At 39.7% G+C, this 25,536-nt stretch overlaps 1 protein-coding gene across 6 annotated transcripts in view; it reads right to left on the minus strand.

Annotated features, from left to right (window-relative positions):
• LOC122809137 (plasma membrane calcium-transporting ATPase 3) overlaps positions 1 to 25,536 on the minus strand; it is a 4,021,470-nt gene that overhangs the window by 361,938 nt on the left and 3,633,996 nt on the right. For all 6 annotated transcript variants that reach the window (XM_044080406.1, XM_044080412.1, XM_044080407.1 and 3 more), the window contains one exon: positions 14,057 to 14,268. In XM_044080406.1, the coding sequence (XP_043936341.1) occupies positions 14,057 to 14,268 (212 nt within the window). The remainder of the gene's footprint in view (positions 1 to 14,056; positions 14,269 to 25,536) is intronic.

Consider the following 25,536-nt stretch of genomic DNA (forward strand, 5'->3'; position numbering starts at 1 on the left):
AATCAGGACATCCACTCTTGACCACCTGGATCTACTTGAGTCAATCAAAATACAACTGAACACCCTAGTTTTGAGCGACTTTAATCACCCATCCACTGACTGGGTGAATTATATGTGTTCTAACTCACTTGCCCAAAGGTTGTTGAACTTTGTAAACTGCAGTGCTGTGGACCAGCTGGTTGACATGCCCACAAGGGGCTCAAACATCCTGGGTCTGGTGCACACCAACATGGGGGACCGCTGTACCACCCACAGTGTGTGGTCCTCCCTGGTGGGATCTGACCACAAATCAGTCTCGCTAGAGGTAACTATAACACCCGACACCCCCCCCCAGTAACAATTACACTAAAAAACATCTCCAAGGTCAATTACAATCTCTTACGAGATGGCATAAATATTGTCATAGCCCCTCCCCCCACTGAGGAAATGGACACCTATTCTAGGATATACACCAATGCTTTATACGAACATCTCTACAATTGTATTGACTCTGCCATACCTGATAAGACCAAAGCAAGACCTTCAAGGGAGAACAAACCTGCCTGGTGGACATCTGCCATCAACAGGCTGTACAATAACAGAAAGAAACTGTTGTCTAAGAGTAGGAAGGAATGGCCCAAAACTGGAAACTTCAACTTAAACAAGTAAATAAGACATCTTATGAAGTTCTCTAAAGCTAGCTACAAATCCAAATTAGCTTCCCTAATTAAGGGCAACCATAATTCATTACTTAGTTACATCCGTAACCTGAAAGGAAAGACCCAGATTTGCATGGAACTTGTAGCTGATGGTACTACATATACAGAACCCCTGGATATAGTAAACCTGCTGGCTGACAGGTTCAGTGAAAACTTCACTCCCCTGTCATCACCACACATACCCCAAAGCATCTCTATCACCTGTTCTCCTCCTAATATCTCTAAGGAGCAGGTCTTAAACGCCCTCTCTAGGGCCAAAAATACAGCCTCTATGGGACCAGATAACATCCCAGGCTGTATTCGACATGGTTTAAAACAGGAATTAGAAACATCACTGGGTACTCTTTTCAATCACAAACTAAGCACTAGTTTCATCCCAGTGGAAAGGGAGTGCTGGTCATAGCAATTCATGTGATATAACAGACATAAATAGGATATATTACTGTGCAGCTAAATTAATAACAGATAAAGTCTTACCACAAAAACAAAGGGGAGAAATCAAATGCCATCATGGAAGTATCGAATAGAGAAAACTATAAAGCAATTAAGGAAAGAAGTGTCACTGTTAGAAGAGTATAGAAGAGAGAAGAGATCAACAAAAGTACTCAGAAAGATAGACATGATAAAAGCACACTATCAGAACAGATCAGGACTTATTGTACACTATTGGAAATAATAAACTAAAGATAGCACAGGCAGAAAAACTTAAGATATGCAAATAAATATAAAGAAAAAGTACAAAATAAGCAATTTTTGGTGACCCAAAATAGTTTTATAGAGAATTGCAAAACAAGGAAAAAGGAACAGAAACACCACAAAAAAAGAAATAGGTACACTTTGGAGAAATATCTATGAAGATCCTGTGGAACATAATAACGATGCTGAATGGATAGAAGAAGTAAAAGAACGAATAAAAAGTTCAAATGTACAAGATATGAAATGGGATGAAATAACAGCCAGACAAATTGAAACAAAATTAAGAAAAGCTCCTAACTGAAAAAACCCAGGCCCAGACGCAGTACCTAGATTATGGCTATATGTATCTTTACATGAAGACTTAGCCATGAGTAAGAACTATTTATATGTGCACCCTAGACAGACACAAACCTGGTTAACAATAGAAAAAACAATACTCCTCAAGAGCGAATCTGCAAGCTATCCTAAAAACTACAGACCACAAACTTGCCTTCTGACGATGTATAAACTATACGCTGGAATTGATGCTGACAGAGTTTATAATCATTTAGAAGAAAACTCAATCATGGCAGTGGAACAAAATGGTAACAAAAGAAAGTCATATGCAACAAAGGATTGTTTCTTGTTAAAGTCATAATGGAGAACTGTAAACAGGGGAAGAATCTAAGTATGGCATGGATAGACTACAGAAATGCATTTGACAGCATCCCACATTCATGGATAAAAGAGTGCTTACAAATGTATAAGATACACCCTACAATGAACGATTACATTACACTGACTATGAAACAGTGGCAAACCACTCTGCAGTTAAGCCATGATAAAGGACAAATTATCATTACAGGGATAAAAATTCAAAGGGGGATATTCCAGGGTAACTCTTCGTCACCGCTGCTCTTTTGTCTTGCTCTTAACCATTAAGCCTTCTACTTAACAGATTAGTTCATGACTAAAATTTGGCTCCCAGAAAAAAACAAAGAGCAAAGACTTCTCATCTTCTTTTTGTGGATGATTTAACGCTATAGTTTGTCAGATGAGGAACTGAAAGTACAACTACAAGTGGTCAAAAACTTTCTCAGATGATATAAGAATGTCATTTGGTCTTGATAAATGTGCCAAAGCAACCTGTAAAGCAGGAACCAAGAAAACGTCAGTTAGGGACAGGAATGTGATATAAAAGAACTTGAGCAAGAGGGAGTGTATAAATATTTGGGAATTGATGAAGGATCAACACTAAAGCATGAACAAATGTGAATAAAACAGTAAGGAGTACTTCAGAAGAGTAAAATTAATACTGAAATCAGCTCTGACATCTAGGAATCAAGTCCAGCTATAAACCAATTTGCTTTTCCTGTCCTAACTTACAGTTTTGGAGTGATTAACTAGCCCCAAAATGTTCTGGATCAGTTCGACATGAAAACAAGAAAAATGATTCATGCTTATCAAATGATTTGTAAAAATCAATGTATATCAAGATTATATATTCCCCATTCTGAAGGAGGTTTGTACCTCCTCCAAATTGATTACATATATAGATCTGCGATCATAGGACTGCATACATAGCTGCTGACCTCACAGGATCAAAGCATAGTGAAAGTTTTAAAATATGAGCAGAATAAGTCTAAGATGACTTCCCTGCTTATTTAAGTGGAAGCATATTGATGTTAAGTGGGAATGGAAATCAAACCAGAAGCAAATAAAAATCAGGCAGCAACTGAATGTGCCAAAAAACAAAAGAAAAAATATCAGATGAAGGACCAGGTGAGAAGGCAAGAAATGTGGAAAATGCACAAATAATGCAAGTACAGAAAACTCTTGGAACAACCTCATGTTGATCAGGACCAAACACAGGAACTGTCAAGAAGAGGTGAATTTAAACCAAATAATGAAAGGTTAATATTGGTGGCCCAAGTTATTGGACTATGTATATGTTGGTTTACAAAGCCCATTAATCATGTGAGAGAAACAGATAAATACAGGTTTTGTAAAACAGAACTGGAAACAATTACACTTATCTTGTTGCTGGGTGTGATACACTAATGGCAGAAGGACTGTATGCTGAAAGGCATAATAAGGTGGCAAGACTGTTGCATTGGGAACTGTGCAAACATTATAAAACTGAAGTAGCTGAGAACCATTGGAAACACGAGCCACAAAGCATTACAGAAAACAATGAAGTTCACATGAGATCACCCATTACCAACAGTTCAAAAAACAGATGCGAGAAAAACAGAAATAGTAGTCCATGAAAAAAAGACAAAAGTAGCAGTGATCTTTGAAATCGCCACACCCAGTGACTACAGTGTTTTGCATAGAGAGAGACACAAAGTCATAAAATATCAGGATTTACATGCAGAAACGAGGGCAATGTGGAAGAAGGATACACAGACAGTTCCAATAGTAGTAGGAGCATTGGGTCTTATATAAAGAATTTACAGTTTTACTTAGATATGTTACAGATACATGTAACTCCGTATGAATTCCAGAAGGAGTTAATTTTGGGTACAATGCAGGTGCTGCGAAGAACACTTTTGGCTAACATTAAAGATTGAAATAATACTAATTTCATGAACTTTAACCATTCTTTGACTTAGGAATGGGGTTGATTACCATTGTGGTATTATAAATCCAAAAGACTTGGAGAAATTATACCAAGGCAAAACCTCATTAAAACCCCCAAGAAACATTAAGGTATTTTTGTTCACATTTACATTCAGATATATAATAATTTTAAATGGAGCATCTTGCTGGGTTCCTGAACTTTTAAAAAAACTTTGCTGTGAAACAGGAATGCCAGAAAAGTCTGTTATAGAGGCTTCTTCAGAATGGTACTGTTTATGTAACTTGAAGAAATGCAAGTGCTCAATGAAAAAAAAGTCATTACTGACTTTCTTGAATCACAACATAATTGTTTTAACATGTGATAAAAGATAATTAGCTAGTGGTTAAAATGGCAGAGCAGGAAAATGACCAAAGGTAATTACACCAAATAACACTCAGCCCTGAAGTTGGAAGAATGACAATAAATCTATGGATTTTCTCCCATTTCCCCGATAGTGTATATAGCCTAGATCTGATTATATTGAGAAGTATACAGTGGTAACAGCTCCTTCATAGGTGGCTTTAACCCAACCAAAGTGAAAGTGATTTATGAAGTTTTTTTCATCCTCACATTAGGGCTAAATATATTTTGTTCTTGTTACTTTTGAGCAGATTCCCTAGATCCCTAAAATGGTTATGTGACAGCTGTGACTATCTCCTTGAAATTATTTTTAGTGTTTAGACTTTTTTTTAGGAGAAAAGTGCAGTTGTGTAAGTAAACTTATCATAACAATAGATGTTCTAACAGATCACTGATGCTGTAGCCTACGCTATATGACTTATACCCTTGCCTAGGATATGACCCCCAGGCAGCTTAGCTTTAGGGGACCCTACACAAACCTGAACTGCCACTGGCTTCAGTAGAGCCACATAAGATATAGTTTGGTTGCCAAAAACTTCAGAGCTTTCTTGCCCCAAGAAGGGAGACTACAACCCTGAAAGGAAAAATGCTAGGAAATGAACAGCCAATACACACAGAAATATATACATATATATGAAATAGTGTTTAAAGTAGTTTGTTTTGAATCGGCTTTTGCAAAAGTGCACTTTTGCTTAAGTGGGTTTCTACGTTTTTTGTTCAAGATTGTGAAATTTCGATCAAGAAAAGTAGACCCATATATATTTTTATATATATATATATATATATATATATATATATATATATATATATATATATATATATATATATCACACACACACACACACACACACACACACACACACACACACACACACACACACACACACACACACACACACACACACACACACACACACACACACACGATTTCACTTTATAATCTCGAAATGCTGAAATACCGAATTTCAGCATTCCTAGATCATGAAGCCGAAAATTCAGAATTCCAAAAGTGCATAAGAGCGAATTCGAATATCTCGAATTTGCACTTATGCATTTTCGGTACGTTGCGTGTAGTGTTATGGTGCCTGAAATTGCAGGTGAGTGAGTGTTTGTGTGTTTTTGTATACTGTATGTGTGGGTAAGGGTAGGGAGGTGTAAGTATGAGTGTGAGTGTTGTATTTGTTGGTGTTTGTGTATGTGTGATATGTATTTGTGTGCGAGCGAGTGGAGAATGCCATGTGGTGAGTTTTTTTTTTATGTTATGTACGATCTCGGAGTTGGTATATATAAGTGTGTGGGGGGTGCAGGGGGCTTAAATAAAGTGTAGGGTTGTTTGGTTTGTGTGCTGTGGGTGGAATGGTCTGTGTGTTATGTGGTGTATGGTGTACATATGTTCGTGATTGTGTGTTTTGTGATTGTGGGATTAGGTATTGTGAATGGCTCTGCTTCATGGTCTCGGAATTCTAAAATTTGGTATTTCAGTATTTTGAGATTACGAAGTGAAACCATACACACACACACACACACACACACACACACACACACACACACACACACACACACACACACACACACATCCATTGCAATATATGCAAAAACAAAGTAAGGTGGCTGGAGGGTGAGGATAGCTACTGCAACAGTGATATAGTAGAACATCTACTGTTATGGTAAGTTTACTTAGACAGCTGTACTATGCTCAAGATTTAGATCAGTGTTACAGTAGCCTAAGCTATATAGGGAGGAGGACAGAATTTAACCATCTAGGACCCCCAGAGAATGGTCCTTACAAATCCTGTTCTGGACCTGGAAAAGAAATCCAGTTTGTAATGCTTCATGAAAGTATGTATCAAGGACCAAGTTGTAGCCTGTATAATACTTCCATACCTTTTTCCAAAAGGCCATAGATGAAGCTAAAGCCTGATAGAATGGGATCTAATCCTCCATGGAAGTGGCTTGGTATGGTGAGCATAAGCAGAAAGAAAGAAATAGCACAGTACAGCCATCTGGAATCTGTCTGCTTTGGCAATGGGTGTTATTTTTTCTTATTCTCATAAAAGACAATAGCTGATAGGCTTTCCTAAAGGGTTTAGGTCTAAGTAGTATCTCAGTCACCTATAGACATCCAGAGTATAAGAGTTTCTCTCTCTTGTTTTTAGGTCCAGTAAAGAATACAGGGAGATTAATAGTCTGGCTTAAAGTAAATTCTGAAACCACTTTAGGCATAAAAGAAGCATTAGTGCTCGAAGAAATCCTGTCCTTATGGAAAATGAGTTAGGACTGACTCAACGTAGGAGCTTGTAACTCAGATACTCTTCTTGTCTTCTTGTAGATAGAAGAAATGTCAATATTTCAAGCACAAACGTAAGATCCCAAAGAGGATCTACCACTTTTCTAGGTGGGCAGATATGTAAAACCTCTTTCAAAAACTGCTTGACTTGAGAATAGATAGGTAGTGGGGATCTAGTGGCAGACAAGCAGAAATGGCTGAAAGATGAATTTTGATAGGAAGAATAAGAGAGTTCAGAGGATAGCAACTCATACAAATAATCAATAATAATAAGGCAACCAGGCTTTGAAAGGATCCTGTTTTTAGAGTGGCATCCAAACCTCTCAACCATACCGAATTACTCGGTATTTACTGGTTTTGAGGCCAAAATAATGGGGTGCCACGAATTTCCGAGTGGCCCCTTCATTTCCCGATTTTTTTTAATTTTTATTTATAATTTTAGCTTACTGCTGATGTCATCAAGCATCCTGCAATATCATCAGTGTGCAGGGGCATGCGTGATGACATCAGCTTCATGACTGCCTGTTGGCATCAAACTCAGACCTGGACCATTTGGTTGGCAAATTTGAACTGAGAGAGTAGCAACAGCGAGCATCAAGCAGAGCTGTTTACATTATACAGTTTAAGTTCTGCAGAGTAGTGTAGTGCATAGAGGCTGAGCGGGAAAGGACAGATAGTCAGACAACACCGTCCAACACCACACTGTGTCCGTAGCATCAGGATGAAGAAATTAGCTTTCTCCGGCGGCTTGACATCAAGGTAAAAAAAAAAAAAAGATCGTTTAAGCCTACTACCTGCCCCTCTTTCTATATGCCATGTAAAATGGCAAATAAACATTCCATGTACAGTAATTAGAAGTTTGTAGTGCTGCGTAACACTGCTCCATGCTTGCATTACTTTGGAAGTACAGAAATAAGAGATGCAGCATATACTAGCCTGCGTGCATGTCAAAAATTCGGTTACCTATTACAAAATCGAAGTTACGGAACTTCGAATACTATATGGTCGACACCATATGACTGAAGTTCCGTAACTTCGAAATAAAAAAAAAAAAATAACTAAAACTAAGGAAACGTTCCCCGATGGGTTAAAGCAGGAGTGCAAGCCCCCCTGCAACTCCCCACATGGAGGGCTGCACACCCCACACCCCCCGCTACTTAAATATACCAACTCCGAGATCGCACTTTAAGGAACTACAGTGCAGAAAGGGAAGATTTCCCTTTCCTACACTGTAATGTGATCTCAGAGTTGGTATATTTAAGTAGCGGGGGTTGTGGGGGGTGCAGGGGGGCTTGCGCCCCTGCCTACACCCTTTACTTTTTTTTTTATGTTTATTTTGAATAGTTCGAATTTTCAATTGTTCGATCATTAAAGGTCGACCTTTAGTGATTCGAACAATTGAAAATTCGATGTTCCAATAGGAACCCCAAAAATACTTATACCAGTCATCTTGGTTTCATGAGCTTACATTATACTATAGAAACATCTAATTTGCTAAACAGCAAAAGGTGCTTACCCAATGGCTGGCCAACTATCGTACAGAAATGGTATCACAAAGCTGTCCATGCACTGAAACAGCAGACTAACAAAACATTTTAAGTAGGTATTGTTTGACTAAACTGCCATGTGGACATTTGAACACTTGTTTTGTTAAAATCTCAAATGCAGGCAAAGCTTTTATTGTACAATGGAAATGCAGAGTTTGATACTTTGCTAGCGAGCTTTAGCTTCCAGGGTATGCCGTTCTTAACCATCCATAGTATCACATGTTCCAAGTTCCAGCAATGCAAATCTTTCTACTTTCTCTCCTTTCCAAGTGGACTGAGAAAGCAGAAAAGAATAGAAGAGATGTAAGTTGGAAATTAAATTGTAAATACTTCTCAAGGGTACCTCATTACGAGGAATGCTCTCCTCATTTTGAGTCTAAAATGTCTATATTTTTCGCAGTTCTGCATTGAAAAGGGTCTGTCACACTAACATTTCTTAATTGCTGTAGTACAGCATGATTACTGTATGTCAAACACTTGAAACATGATGCGATCAGGTAGAACAAGTAATATTTTGTGGTGCAGACAGTAGTTGTTGGTAATACAGGTAAAACACGTCATTTTCAAAGCATGAGGATACAAACTGGCATGCTGTCAGGTTTTGTTAAGAAACAGCAAACTTAACCTGCATTTAAAAAATGACCATCAGATGTTAACCACATATTGTAGTAACATTTTTTTTATAATATATTTCTTGCCCTTTCCCCACATATACACACATGCCCATTTAAAAAGAAAAAATAAACATAAAAAAGCAGAGGTGGTTCCTTGTAGAAACAGAAGGGAACCCACTTCCATGCTTCAGTCTTACTTTTCTGAGCAGCTTGGCATAGGAATAGTTTAGGTTATTAAATTGCTGTACAGTTATAGTCAAGGCTTTGTAATAAAGTTAATGCTGTATTTATGTTTTCCTAATGTTTCAGGTTATGAAAAAGATTGGTCCTGTGTTATAAAGGGGTTTTGTATAAAATTTAGTGGTAGATGATAAGACAAAAGTGCAACCCTCATAATGGTATTAGCTGTACATCATACTGCATGATTCCGAAGAAAATAATTTATTTCTAATGAATGATCAATGATCACTTTAAATTACAATAGAATTTACAGTGCAGAATTTGCTCTAAAGTATATGTGTTCTAAAGTGTATGTGTGTGCGTGTGTGTGATAATAAAGTCCTCAACAAAGTTATTCCTTTAATAACTTAACATATTTATTTCCAGGAACTGGTAAAAAGCTATTACTGGGTGCTAACACTTTCTGTGTTCTTGATATTTCTGACGGATTTTGGTCAGTTCCTATCAGTATTTGCAGTGCAAATCTTCTTTTAAGTTTGAGAAGGAAATAGTATACAAGGATGGTACTCTGTCACTGATTTCATTCATTATCCACTTTATTTCATCAAATATTGGGTAAAGAGGCTTACAGAATAACAGGCTAACTGCTATGAAGGGCCATTTTAAGCTTAGAGAGCAATCTGAGATCAAAATCAGACCCTGTACCTTGTGCTTATGAAGTGAAAACCTTAACCATTATGCCAAACTCACCTCATGTATATTGAAACAAGTTACATATCCAGAGAATATAGTCTAGTACATGAATGATACTTTAAGGCAAATAGCTGAGCAATATGGTGAGTCGAGTGTTACAGTTAGTGTCTTGCTGTAAACCCATAAAAATGTTTCTTTTAAGTTACTTGTGCTTGTCAGTTTGGATGATAACTCTTATGTACAGCAGAGAGTGAACACCAGGAGAGAGGAGATTTTCAGTGTTGCTACTACTAAATGGAAACAGATCAAAGGTGTTGTTTTAATTAATATTAAAGGTATATCCATATTGTATCTTTGCAGTCCCACTGATGTTGCTTTTTTACAAGTGTCTGTGCCCATTATTTTTCTAAAATAACATTAATCTCTGCACTACTAGACATTACCCAAAGACAAACATGCAACTGTAACAATGTGACTGCAAATTATTTATGTCACCTTAACGTAAACCTACCACCACAGCACATTCAAATAAATATTTATAAGTAAAGCAGTTAATTTGATTTTTATAAAAGAAAATAGTATTTTAGTTTTATACAACTTCAAAGTTTAATATAAGTTCAAATGTTAATATAAATAAAACACTATTGTTTTGTTTATATTTTGTTTAATATTTAGTCTGTTCTTCAATTTACATTGGAACATTGGTATCCCACAATTTCACTGGAGGGGTGGAGTTACATAATTATGTATGCAAATTATATGTTAATCAGCGTGCAGATTTGTACCTATTTCTCATGGGACTTTGTCCAGATTTTTGATGTTTCCAGGTTGAGATGTATGGTGGCATCATGTAGAAAATATATTTCATTTATAGATATATGATTTTCTAGTAGCAATTTCTTTTCTCTTTTTTTTTTTGCATTTTTTAATACCTGCTACACAACCTTGGAAAAAGAGGTGCTTAAAAAAGGTATCTAAACACCATCTTCCACACAGTCAAATAAAGTGTTTTCAGGCTGTAGTGTATTAAGCAACCTGTCTTGTGTAAGTAAATCCAGTTTGTAGTGAAGTTTGCAGTAATTGCCTTGGCCAATTTCATAATTAGGGAGAATCACTGCTGTCTGGGCCAAAATGGAGTCACCACCACAATCTTTGAAGAGTCCTTCTGGATCTTTTGAAGACCCTGGGTATTAGAGGAAAATGTGGAAAGGCATACACAAACATTCCTGTCCATGATAATTAGAAAGCATATGCAGTCAAGGCCTGTTTGGAAGGAAGCTTAAAACAGAATGTTTTTAACTGTGTGCCTTGAAAGGAGGCAAACAGATCTATTTGGGGAGTTTCCCAATGTTGGATCACTTCCTGGAAGACCTTCAGGTGTAATTTCCACTCATAACAGCCTGTCCTGGTCCTGCTTAGCTTTTCTGCTACAAGATTTCCCTCTGACAGAATATATGAATCCTGATGAGTCACATTGAGCTACCTCACAGGCAATCATATCAAGTTTGCAAACGGGAAAAGATCTGGTACTCCCTTGTTTGGTTATTTATTTAAGTACTCCATCACTATGGTTGCCTGTGATAACATGCAGAGATCCTGGGGATCAGAGGTGATTTAAAGCTTTTAAGTCATTGATAACTGCCAACATTTCTTTGAGTTCTACAGACTTTGCACTTTCACCCCTTCTTAATCTGCTCCCCAAGCCAAGTCTGAAACATCTGTTGTGACAGACTGGGAGGGAGAATTGAAGACCTGGATTAAGAGATGACTGATCTCTCCACCAAAGTAGCTCCCTTCTGACAAACGCCAGAAATGGAATCTGAAAAAACAAGGAATGACAATCTGAGGTACCACTGAATTCTTCTCATGTGAAGTCTAGTTGAGAGAATCATGAAAATCATAGAAGCCATGAAACTCAGCATCCTGAGAAATTCCCTGACAGAAACAAGATTGGCTGGAAAAGTCCAGGACAATCTCCTTGTATCATTCTACTTTGTCTAATGGACGAAAGGCTCTTCCTAGAGATGAACCTTGAAGACATCCTAGAAAAACTAGTAATTGGGAAGGGACATAATATGATTTCTGTAAGCTCATTTGAAACCCCAGACTTAGCAGCAATTCCATGACCCTTGTAAGGGAATGCTGACAACTGGAAAAAGTGTGTGCAAATACAAGACAATTGTCTAAATATAGAAAGATATGAATGCCCTGAAGCCTGCAGTGATCAATCCCTAGATCCTGACACTTTGTAAATACAGTTGGTGCAGTGGGCAAGCCAGATTGTAAAACAGAAAACTAACAATATGAAGCAGACACAGAAAATCTTTTAAAAATGCCCCAATTCCTTGCAAATTGGAATGGGATGATGAGCGGATTTTAGGTCCAGTGTTAACCATGATGCTGCAGAAGGGTATGAGCGGTAACACAGTTTGAAGAGTTAACGTTTTGAATTTTGGAATCTTGACAAAAAGATTAAGAAAGGAGTTGTCTAGGAATGGTATATATCCAAAAATGGGATAACCAGCTAAACTGACTATACGGTAAAAATGAAACAGAAAAACAATAAATCAAAAAGACTGACTTGTTTTAAAACATTCTATTATTTAATGCTGTATGAGAATGTTTATATTGGTTTTATGTTATGTGGTTTTATTGGTGATTAAAGGGTTAACTTTTACTGAATTAATTAGTTTCAGTAGGTAGGCTGGCTATGATTTTAAATTGTTATATAAATGCTGAACTGATGTTTTAAACTGTTGCATTGAGAAAGAGTCTTATACTTGAAAGCTTTGCAGTGTTGCAGTTTATTGAATAAACTTATTACTTTGTGAGATGATCAGTCTTTTTGGTTTATTATTTTTAAGTCTAAGAAGAAGTTATGTTCTTACCATAACGTTCCATCTGTGTTGTTGATCTTCATTCATTCATTACATCCCACCCTCCTTCCCCCTCCAAGGGCTCCTGGAGGTTTGGATTTGGTCCAAACCCTATTTTTAGGGATTTTGCTCAGAGAAAGCCTCCGCTTTCTATCTCTTACGGGCAAACTTGATCTGAGGTAACAGGGAGAGGGGCACTATGGGTAAGCTTAGCTCAAGAGTTTTTTTGGCTGGCTCAAGCTTGCTATAAAGACCAACTCGGTTCCAAGGACGGAACCGATATCCATCAGTAATGAATGAAGATTAACAACATCAGATAACAGATTTTTACAGTTTTCTAACAAAAACATTACTTAAGTACAAATCCCTTCAGCGACATGACTTCCTAGCACAAAAATTAAATTTTCACAGAAAATGAATGTAGTTGAAAGTCTTCCACAGTAAGGAACGTATCTGCCCAACTTTGAAAGGTCCACTAGCAGACTGTCGCCTCCAGGTAATACACAGAAGTGAAGTACTTCCCTGGCAAGGAAACTCTGAAATTTTTGGCATCCAAATCGCCTCTTATATGGCTCAGCTCAAGCCAATGACAGTTTGTACATGGGGAGGGTGCCCTAAAGCTTTGAAATCTGGCTGATGATCCCAGGTAAGAATATAATCCATACAATTTACGCTACTGCAAAAGTGATCTAAATGTTAAATATCAGAAACAAACAGTATAGCTAATGCTGCCATAAGTTATACATAAAGAAATCAAATCACAGTACCTCAGACTGGCATTAAAGGTTGTTCTTGACCTCCTGAAAACAAACCTCATGCCTTTGCTTCATATAATGGACTTTACTACCTCCATTTTGCAACACATTGTAATCAGAAAGAGGTCACACTACTTAATCCACCAAGAACAGAAAATACCCATCTTATGCACAACAGTCTCACTAACAGTCTCCCTGCGCGCAATACGTCCCACATCTCAATAAAAAAGTACACCCGTTACAGGTATTGTGTCCATCTCAAATAGATCACAACTCACTCAACAATCTACTTGCAGACAGAAAACTCTCAGACCTCAGTGAATGGGGTATGCGTGTTTTATGTATGCAGTGCATACAGTTCAGAATAATTGGTGGTATACACTTCAGTGTTTCATGCTATGATATTCTTATAGTACTTTAATGACTTATCTGTATCCAACCTAATCTACAATGAGTGCTAAAGCTCTGAACATTAAATCTGTGCTGTACATACATAGGTGCACACAGACACACACATGCAGACAGACAGACTGATGGGTGCGGATGTGAGTGCGCACACTCACATCATGCTCATTTCAAGCAGGCAGTCATTCTATAAATGAATTGAGCAATGTTGAAAAGACAGTATAATCACTGTGTTATCTTGTAAATGAATAAAACAGAACAATATTGACAGAAAACATTTTCTAAATTAAACAAGCAAGTCAGAAAATGTATAAGAAAAACATTTCCTTTCCACTTCCTGTACCTGTACTCCAAATGTCCCAAGGACAATTGAGCAGAATATTGGGTTGCTGAAAATTCCATCAAAGACATTTCGTTCGCCATGGATCTTTCTTGCATTGATTTCATTGAACAGCTGCATCAGGACAAAGGTATTAAAGATGATGGTATAATGCTCAGATGGTGGAGAGTGCAGAGGGGCATTTCGACCACTGTCTATATCAAAAAATTTCTCCCCTGTAACCACAAAAAGAGAAAAAAAAAGTTATTACAAAAAGGCCTTAATTTGTGATTGAATCAGTTTGGTTGCACACCTCTAAATGTTTCAGTCTAAAATACTAAGAAAAGACTTGCATTCTGAATTGTGAAGAAATGATCATATGCTCAACAGAGTCCAATTAGATCCAGAAAATATGCATCAGATAAGGCTAGCAAAAGAAAATAATAAGCATGCATTTATCTGTTTGGAATAGTGAAAACTAAGATTACAGTTTAAAACATGCCATTTTGTTAAACAAACTCATAATTTTGCCACATGGGGGGGGGTCGTCAAACTTTCTAACACATGCTTTCTTGTAAAGATACAATATCTGTGTCATTTCACTGATTACTGGTAACATCACAGATAAAAATACATACAGTTGAGGGATGCAGAAAGCTCAACACAACAAAATCACACAGTGTATGCAAATAACAGCCCGACTGGGAAAAACATGTCTATGAAAGTAGCACAGCATAATCGTAGTAGTACTTGGCAGTATTGTCATCCTTTGTCAGTTTCGCTGTCACTTCTAAGACTTGAGGTGGGCTAGTCTATCTATATTCTCCACTTGTCCCTATGGAGGAACTTATATTGGAAAGTATGATTTTTTGTTTAACATATGAAGTCTTGATTATCAAGTGAAGAACAGAACTAGGAAAAAATAAATACTTAAGTTTCAGGAGATGAACAAAAAAACAAAACATTGTGATGAACATTCTTATAAGTCTGCATGTGCCTGAGCTGTTAGTTTTTGCAAACTTGCCCTCATTATTGCTCAGGTCAGATCAAAAACAGTGCAGTGTTAGCCACATAATTAAATCTAGGGCTGTCACCATATTTAAATTATGCACAAGAGTCAGATGAAAGTCAAAATGATAGGCAACAGGATTTTGTTTTGAATCTACTTAAGAAAATATTTAAAAAGTTACTCTTTTAAGGCTGTATTTTATTTCAGAAACACTGCTGTCCTTCACTGATGTCCAATTTAATTAAAATTGAGTTTCATTTCACGGGAGTTGTAAAAATATTTTTGCCTTCAAACAGCATATTCTGGTAGCAGCAGTTTGGAATAAAACAAAAACTGGCATTGCTGGTTAAACAGCATATTTCTTTCCATTTAAAATCTAATTTTATAACAAGTTACAGTTATAACTAAGAACACAATTTTTATTTATTTTTCTTTATTTTATTTGATATTTGTTTACATTGAAATTCTGACTGGGCATAGAACCCATTTTCAGTGGAGGCCTGGGGAGAAAAGCTTAAATAACAGTACATGTAATACATGTACAGTAATATACAATTTATAATAAGAGTCATGACAGAAGAAACAACAGTGAAATATTTACATACTGCAAATCAGGTGGCAGAAGAAACAACAGTACAATATTTAAATTCAGAAGTATTTAGAAGTACTTCCACTTTTCAGAAAGCTGACTAACATTATAGTGTTTCTACAACTTTTACAATTACAGAGCTTGCTTGTTTATAGAACAGAGCTAAGATTAGGCTTTGCAGATGCAAGAAGGAGGGGATAGTGGAGAGTACAGAGAGGAACAGAAAGAGGAGATGACCAGAAAAAGAGAAAGGATTGTGTCTCCACCTGGTTGATGCAAGTACAAAGCCAAGATTGGGTGAGAATGTGTTTTAGTGAATGTTTAAACAAATGAGTGCTAGATATCAGTCTAATGTCCATTTGGGATATTATTCCAAGCTTTGGCTACTGTGTTTAAGTAGACAGTGCCCAACTGACTTTTTGGATTTATAAATGAAGGAGTTGTTTTTGAAGGAGCAAAGTGGCAGTTAGGCAGGTAGTGATTAAGAGTAAAGCTAACAGCAGTAAGTGGTTGTATATCATTCTGTGTGCCAGGAGAAGTTGGGCATATGTTTGATAGAGAGGTAGCCTGAGTCAGTTTAAGGATTTGAGTGTAATGCAATGATGGGAACAATTTGGATGACTTGCTGCAAACCTAGCTACTTTATTGTAACATAGCTCAAGGTCTGATGTTAGATAGGCCTGTAGATCAGTTAGAATGGGAGAAGCATGGAATAAGTAAGGAAGGAGATATGATCTAACAAGTGTAGCTTTGGAAAAGTTGGTGACATTTTTAAGCAAGAGACTGGACAGTAAGGCAACAGGTCTAAAGTATATTTTGGTAAAGTTACCTCCTTTTATGTAGTGGTATGATACATGATTTTTCCATAAGGAAGGAGCATATGATTTTTGAATGGAATGATTGATTAGAATAGAGACTGGGTATGCAATTGTGGAGTAGGCTAGCTTCAAGAATTCTGAAGGTAAGTTGCCAACAGAAATAGAGCAAGGTTTGAGTTTGCATAAATTAAAGTTATGTGCTCACTATGCATCTGTGTTGTCCATTTTCATTCTTCCTCAATGTATGGGTTATGGATCCATCCACAGATCTGACTTGGCCGCATTCCACAGATTTTGGATCCAACTTTCGAGCTCCTTCCTCTACCCATATTGCCTTAGTCCATTCCCAATACTTCAGAATGAGTTTGCTGCCTTAAAGGTCTTAATATATAACAGGAAAAGAGAACAGGAATAAAACCAAGGTTCAAACCCGGAAAAACAGGTTCCAAAAGTCCATCAGTTCACTCCAGAAGATGACAGGAAGGGGAAAGGAGGAAGAGGAGTTGAGTAAGAAGGAAAATGGACAGCACAGATAAATAGTTATGGTGAGTACATAACTTTAATATCTGACATTGTCCTTTTCAATCTTTTTCAGTGTATAGGACAGAGTCCCCAGCTGCATATATGTTGGGTGGCCCTCATGGAAGGATATTCTGGAGAACTGCTGAACCAAAAGCAGCTCTGCTACTGGAAATCATGTCCACTTTGTAATGAGCAATAAAGGTATGAGCATTAGACCAGGTGGCTGCTGCACAAATATCATCAATGGAAGTTGTAGACCAGAAGGCAGATGAGGTAGCCACGGATCTGGTTAAATGAGCCTTAGATGGTTTGGGTACAGACAGACCCTACTGGGAATATATACAGGAAATGCAATTAGTTATCCATTTGTCCAATGGAACTTTAAAAATGGGCGATCCCAACCTACTAGGTAAAAAAGAAACAGACGGCCTGTTTTTATGAAATCTTCTGTTCTGTATAAATAGAAATGTAGTCGTCTATACACATCTAAAAGATGTAGTTGTACTCTCGTTTTTTGGAAAAATCTGGAAAGAAGACTGGTAAATGAATGGTTTGATTTATGCTTGATTCAGAAGCCACTTTTAATAGGAAAGAAGGACTGGTTTGTAGGGTAATCTGTCTTTATGAAAAACAATATAAGGTGCTTTGGAAGAAAGAGCTTGGAGTTTGGAAATCCTTTTTGGAGATGTAATAGCCACTAAAAAAAGGCTGCTTTCCAAGACATCAATTTTAAATAATTTTTTGCTGAAGGTTCAACGGGCTGTTGAGTTAAGCCTTGAAGTATTACTGTTAAATCCTGTGGAGGTGACAGATCTTTCACTGGATGTCTGAGCAAGAAGGTGCCCTTTAGGAAAGCCTTGCACAACTTGGAAGCTACCAAGCAAAAAGCAATGCCTCCTGAGTGAAAATTTGGTATGGCTGCCAACTGTACTTTGTGGAAAAACTAGCGCCTTCTCTAAAGACAGAAGATAAAAACTCTAGAACAGAAGAAACAGTAAAAGGATCAATGTAATTTCTAAGGCCCCAAATTGAGAATTTCTTTCCCTTTACTATTGTAAATCCTCTTAGTGGAATCTTTCTGTGAAGACAACAGGTATATGACAAACCTGAGAAGAAACCCTGGGTTGTCTAGCTATTAAAGGAACTGAAGAAACCATGTGGTTAGTTTGAGGGCAGTGATATTGGGATGGTTTATCCTCTAGGGATGTGGCAGAAAATCTTAACTGGGGTCCAGTGTCCAAGGAGGATAACAAAGATGAGACCAAAGGAAGGGAAACCAGACCTGGTGAGGCCAAAAGTTGGCAATGAGGATAACAGAACTCTTCAACCAACTGACTTTCTATAAGAATTTTGAAATCAGAGGTACTTGAACACAGGTGTAAAGGAGACCACTGGAGGGCTAAAAATGGACTAGAGCATCTCTTGGTGTCTCCCCCTCAGGGGGGATTAAGGCAAAGTACCTGTTGCATTTGTTGTTGTGGGGGGAAGCAAAAAGATCATAACAAGGTAAGCCCCATCAACAGAAAACTTTCCATTGATTGATTGAGAGACCACTTGTGAGGTATCAGAATGGACTTGTTGAGTTTGTCCGCTAGTACTTTGGATTTCCCCAGAATGTGCAATGCCACTTGAAAGTGGTTGGAGGTGATCACTTACTGCCACACTCTCATAGCTTCTCGACAGAGGGGGTATGATCAAGTTCCCCCTTGTTGTTTGATGTGCCAGACCAGACATTGTCGGTTTGAATTGCAATAGTCTCCTGAGGGAGAATGTCTTGAAATGCCTGCAATGCCAAAAGGAGTGTTCTCATCTCTAGGACATTGATGCGTGAATTGGTCTTCTGGGGGGACCACATCCTTGGACCGCCCTTCCCAATAAATGCCCAGTTGGGAGGTGTCCATGGTCACTGTGGCCACTGGGGCAGACAGACAGAAAGGGCAACCTATGTAAATGTCATCCAACTGAGCCACCAGCTAAGATGGTTTCTGCATACCTGAGTAGGTCTGAATGGGAAAGACAGAGGTTGTCAAAGAACAGACCACTGCACATCTACAGTCATTTGAAGAACACGCATATAGTAACATGCTAATGAGCCTAATACTATAGACGATGCCATGGAACATAGGGAGTGAAGGATAAGTTTGGCAGGAGGAACAAAATGAGAAAGACTTTGTCGAACCTGGGACTTGACTGTAACTATACGATGAGGAGGAAGAGAAGCAATCTGATTTATTGTATTTAGATGAGCACCAATGAACTCCAGGCTCTGTAGTGGTAGTATTTTGGATTTGGAAATGTTGACTGTAATGCATAGTGTTGGCAAATTTGGAGCAAATAGTCCCTGGACTGTTCTAGGAGACGCCTGGTTGGAGTGGTGAGTTGTCTAAGTATGGAAATACTCAGAATCCTTGCAGTCTCAGGTGAGCTGCTACCACTGCCATACACTTGGTAAACACCCCGGGGGCTTTGGTGAGTCCAAAGTTCAAGGCTCTGAACTGATAGTGACTGGCTCCCAACCAAAAGTGCAAAACCTTTGGGAGTGTCTGTTTATTTTGATGTGATAGTATGTGTCCTGAAGATCAGTTCAGCACATCCAATCATCCTTGTGTAAAACAGGTCGAATGCACTGAACCATGACCATTTGGAACTTTGATTTCCTCACATATTGCTTCAGACTGCTTAGATCCAAAATTGGTCTCAGGTCCCCTGTCATTTTTGGACTAAAAAAAACTTGGGTAAGACACAAATCGCCTTTGGTCTGGTGAGATCTCCTGGATGATTCTTTTGTCCAGCAGCTTCTGAAGCTCTTGAGCTGCAGCTTCTTTCTGACTGAGTGGTATGTCAAGAAGCTTTCTTCTTGAGGGAATCTGGAAAAATAGCATGAAATAACCTTTGCATATTATTTTTAGCACCCCAAAAAAGAAGTTATGTCTTACTATAAAGTACCATCTGCATTGTCAATCTTCACATATTCTTGACAGTGGTTTCAGTTCCGAACCTTGGAACCGACACAGCCTTTATTCCACCTCACGTTTCCCAAAAACTCTCGAGCTCAGCTCTAGCCATATTGCTACTCAACAAATTACCTCAGATTGAGTTTGCATAAAATAGTGCCAGATAACCATATAAAAAGAAAGACAGGAGAGATGCCTTATCTAAATCCATTGAAGAGGACCCATATCACAGATGCAATCTGATCCACCATAAAAATTTTGGGATGAGGGAAGGAGGGCGGGTATGTCAAGGACATGTGAAGATTGACAACACAAATGGAACGTTATGGCAAGACATAACTTCTTTAGCTGATGTTGTCAATCTTCACATAATCCTTGACACTGGGACAGAATCCCCAGCAACCTGAATCTTGGGAGGTCTCATGGAAGAATATTCCTAAGGGCCATCGAGCTAAAGGAAGCCCTTCCCCTAGAGACCAGATCCAATTTGTAATGAGTAATAAAGGTATGTGGAGAAGCCCATGTAGCCGCTGCACAAATATCATCTAAGGAGACCCTGGAATGGAAAACTGCAGATGCGGCTACTGCTCTGGTAGAGTGTGCCTTAACAGGTCTTTTTGCGGTATATCCCTGTTGTTATAGACAACAGTAATACAGTCTTTTAGCCACTTAGCCAGAGTAACTTTGGAAACTGATTTTCCTTTTTCCAGTGAAGAAAAGGAAACAAATAATTGTTCTGATTTTCTGAATTATTTTGTCCTGTGCAAATAGAAATGGAGTTGTCTATGCACATCCAATAAATGAAGGTAATATTCGTCTTTGTTAGAAAAATTTGGGAAGAAGGCAGGACTTTGGATAGTCTGGTTCAGATTGGTTTTGGAAACTACTTTAGGGAGAAAGGAAGGGTTAGTTCTCAAGGAAATAAGAAGTTATGTACTCACCATAATGTTCCATGTTGGTAGTCCATCTCACCCTTCATTTTTACATACTGGTTCGGAGCCGATCCTCGGCTCCGACTTGGCCGATTTACAAGCTGGAACACTTCTGGTTGGCTCGTGGCTAAGCAGGTATCCCATGGTGCACCAGTACAATCCCCAGATCTTGTTTACTGCTCACTAGAATAACAACCATAAAAACAACCAATACTAAAGGGTCTCCAACTAAGGGCAACCAAATTATTACTTCCAGATCTTCCAGGATGGGGGCAGGAGGGCGGGTTGGTAAAAATGAAGGGTGAGATGGACTACCAACATGGGAACGTTATGGTGAGTAAATAACTTCTTAATGTTAGGTAGTCCGATCTCACCTTCATTTTTACATATGGGACAGCTTCCCTAGCGCCTTATTCTTGGGTGGCTCATTGGAAAACACTCTTGAGCACCGTGGAGCCAAAGGATGCTCTACTCCTGGATGCCAAATCCAATTTGTAATATGTAATAAAGGTGTAAGGTGTAGCCCACGTAGCTGCTGCACAAATATTATCAAGTGGTACCCTGACTTGAAAGGCTGCAGAGGCAGATAGCGACCTGGTAGAATGAGCCTTGATCCTGTAGAGTAAAGGTTTGCCCTCCGAGCTATAGATAAAGGCTATACAACTGGAAATCCAATCAGATAGTGTCACTTTAGAAACTGGTAAGCCCAATCTAGAGTAAAAAAAAGAAATGAATAATTGATCTGATTTCCTGAAAGCCTTAGTCCGCTGTAGATAAAAACTTACTTGTCTATGAATGTCTAGCTGATGAAAACTGTACTCAGCTGCATTACAGTGGTTAGGGAAGAAAACTGGGAGTTCTATTGATTGGTTTAAGGTAGCATTAGAACAAACTTTGGGGACAAAGGAGGGATTAGTATGTAATGACACCCTGTCTTTGTGAAAAATCAAATATGGTGGCTTAATAGACAAGACCTGTAGCTCCGATACCCGTCTAGCTGATGTGATAGCTACCAAAAACAAGGTCTTCCAAGACAAAAATTTTAGAGAAGATGAGTGGGAAGGTTCAAAGGGGGGAGAAGTCAATTTGGACAACACAAAATTTAAATCCCAAGAAGCCACTGGTTCTTGCAGAGGTGGTCTCAATAGAGTGGCCCCTTTCAAAAAGGCCTTGCATAGCTTATGAGACATTAAATTGGTATCTGGAAAACCTAAGTGAAAATGAGAAATCACCGCCAATTGGACTCTGATAGTGGCAGCGGCAGATCCTTGCTGAAAAAGCTCAGAAAGAAAATCCAGAATTACAGGGATAGAAGCAGTGTATGGATCTACATTCATTCTCTGTGCCCAAATAGAAAATCTTTTCTATTTACTGCCATACAGCCTTCTAGTTGAAGGTTTATGGGAGGACATAAGAATATGTGACACTGAGGATGATACATCATGAAGCCTGACTAGAGATGGAACTGGAGTAGCCACGCTGTCAGTTTGAGCGTGTGGATTGAGGGGTGTAGCGAACCCAACATGTGAGTCAATAGATCTGGAGCTGGGTCTAGAATCCAAGGATCATCCAGGAGGAGAAGCTCGAGGAAGGGGAACCAGACCTGACAAGGCCAGTAAGGAGCAATGAGGATCAACTTGCTTCCCAGCCGACTGGCTTTCTGAATCACTTTGGAAATGAGAGGGATTGGAGGAAAGGCATACAGAAGTCCCATGGGCCAATCATGAGCCAGAGCATCTCTGGGTGTCTCCCCCGGAGGGGGAATGAGGGAAAAATAGCTGCTGCATTTGGTACTGACTGGGCTGGCAAAAAGGTTGCAGCAAGGCTGTCCCCATTTCCCAAAAATCTGATCCACTGTTTCCCGTTTCAGAGACCACTCGTGAGGCATTAGGATTGCCCGGCTGAGCTTGTCGGCTATCACACTGGTCGTCCCTGGAATGTGCATTGCAACCAGAAAACGCTGGGAAGAAATCACCGATTCCCAAACTCGCATGGCCTCTCGACAGAGTGGGTAAGATCTGGTACTGCCCTGTTTGTTGATACACCAAACCAACGACATGTTGTCTGATTGTATCGCAATTGTCCCTAGAGGAAGAAGGTCTTGAAGTGCTTGGCAATGCCAGAAGCACTGCCCTCATCTCCAGAACACTGATATGCAGATGAGTCTCGTGTTCTTGCCATGTGCCTTGGACAGTCCTGCCAAGATAATGCCCCCCCACCCGATCTGGGAGGCATCCGTGGTCACAGTGGCAACGGGTTGGCTGGAACAAAGGGGGCACCCGTGATCAGTTGATTGGGAGCTATCCACCAAAGAAGGTCCTTCTTGCATGATTCCGTCAGCAGGCTAGGATGACTCAGTGGGAGAGATTGGAAGGACCACTGGGAAAATAGAAGCCACTGGAGAATTCTTATGTGCAACCTGGCTAATGGTACCAATAGAATTGTGGAAGCCATAGTCCTGAGGAGCTAAAGAACCCACTTTGCTTTGACTTTTCGCAATGGGAGAAAATGTTGAACTTGGGAGATTAAGTTCTGTGCCCTTTCAGCGAGGAGACGAGCTGTCATGTTCACTGTGTCTACCTCTGCACCTATAAAAATCACAGATTGAGAAGGCAATAATGCAGATTTTTTCCAATTTATGGAGATCCCTAACTGAGCACAAAGTTGAATCATGTCGTCCCTGTTTTGGAGGAGTAGATGCCTGGTGGGGGCATTCAGGAGCCAGTCGTCCAAACAGGGAAACACCTGGAATCCCTGACGTTTCAGGTGTGCTGTCACTACTGCCATGCATTTGGTGAACACCATGGGGGCTGTGTGAGACCAAAGGGCAGAGCGGGAAACTGATAGTGACTGGCTCCCAGCCGGAAGAGTAGATGGCTTCTGGATGCCTTGTCCATTTTTATGTAGTAGTAGGCATCCTGAAGATCCAGAGAGCACATCCAAAAGTCTTTCCCTAACAACAGGAGTATAGACTGCAGTGTTACCATCCGAAACTTTTCCTTCTTCACTGATTCATTCAATCTGCTGAGGTCCAATATTAGCCTCCAATCTCTGGTTAATTTTGGAACTAAAAAGAACCTGAAGTAAGTTCCGGACCCTATCTGGTCTGCTGGGATGGGCTGGATGACTCTTTTTACAAGCAACTTGTTGATCTCCAACTTGGGATCCTTTTGGGAACAAACGGTGATTGGGAAAAGAGTATGATATAGCCTCTGGTAGCAACTCTTTGTACCCACTTGTCTTGGGTGATATTTAGCCAGGCTTCTTGGTACAAAGAAATGCGACCCCTGACTGGCCCCAGAGAAGTGCAGTCGGGCTCCACATCAGGAGCGCTGATAAGGCCATCCTCGAAAGGAATCATGGCCTTGTTGGTATTGTGGACCACCCCTGCCTCTAGGGCGACGTCTGCCATTTCCTCCTCCTCTACCTCTGAATGAGGATTCACCCTGTGTGTCAGGAAAGACCCTCTGGGATTTCTTGAACCACATTTTACCGCCCCTTTGACCCTTGGGGTATGGTCTGGAAGGGACAGTAAAACGCACTCCCATGGCAGAAAGCATCTTTCCTTCTTGCTCACACCAAGTGAGTGTATCCTTCACCTTGGAACCAAACTACGAGGAACCATCAAACAGGGCATTGGTTCTAATCAATCATTCCATTCAAAAATCATATGCTCCTTCCTTATGGAAAGTAGACTTGAATGGTTCCGCAAAATTACATAAGCACATCCAGGAGTGGCGCCTCAAGGCAACTCCAGAACCCGCTGCTCTACTCGTTCCATCCACAGCATAAGAGATAAGTCGCATGGAGGAGTTAATCACAGAATTTAAGGTGGGCAACTGAGTAGAAATCTTGTCAGGAACTCCCTCAGTACACGCACCTTTTATGGAATCTCCTAACTCCTTGAGGAGATCCCTCTGCAACCTCGTGAAGTGCGTGAGGTAGTTCAGCGATCAAAGAGTAAAGGCCGCTGAACTAAAAATATGCTTTCCAAATCTGTCCATCTGTCGAGACTCCTTGTTTGGCGGATGAACAGATGAAGAGGTCTCTGCTAACTCTTTCTTCGTGGCCGCCGCCACCACCATGGCATCTACGGGAACGCCCTTGGACAAGAACTCTTTACCAGGAGGGGCAGACAAGAACTTATTTGGTCTCCTGGGGACTGGCTCCACAGTGTCAGGAGTATCCCACACCTTTCAACTAACTAAATCCATCAGTTCGTCAAAAGGTGGGGACACCCAAGAGGCAGAAGTTTGAGACCCGAAAGCCTTCAGGTACACCGACTCCTCATCAGAAGGGTTAACAGTGGGCCAGTTGCACCTCTGCCTAAGGATCTCTAAAATGTCCAAAAAGGAGACATCATCAGAGGACAACTTGGTGGACCTTTCCGACTCCTCGAGGTCAGTGTCCGATGTCAAAGACTCATCCTGGGAGTCAATATGTTTCCTCTTACATAACCTCTTCCGGGGAGGCTCCTCAAAAGGATATTCCGGGGAAGTCTCGGAAGAATGGGGGCCACCAGCCGATGGCCCCTGAGGCTGCGGGTTTCTGCTGCCTCCAAAGAGAGTAGGGGCTAAGACTGAAGTGGGTGCTCTCGGGGGAAGAGTGCTAGTGCCACTGGTGGGGGCTAGAGAATGAGACAGCATGCCCCTCATCAACTCAAATGCTGACCTCTCCAGC

The sequence above is a fragment of the Protopterus annectens genome, chromosome 8.part0 (genome assembly GCF_019279795.1).
Source record: "Protopterus annectens isolate FY-2018-M chromosome 8.part0, PAN1.0, whole genome shotgun sequence".
NCBI classification, from domain to species: Eukaryota; Metazoa; Chordata; order Ceratodontiformes; family Protopteridae; genus Protopterus; species Protopterus annectens.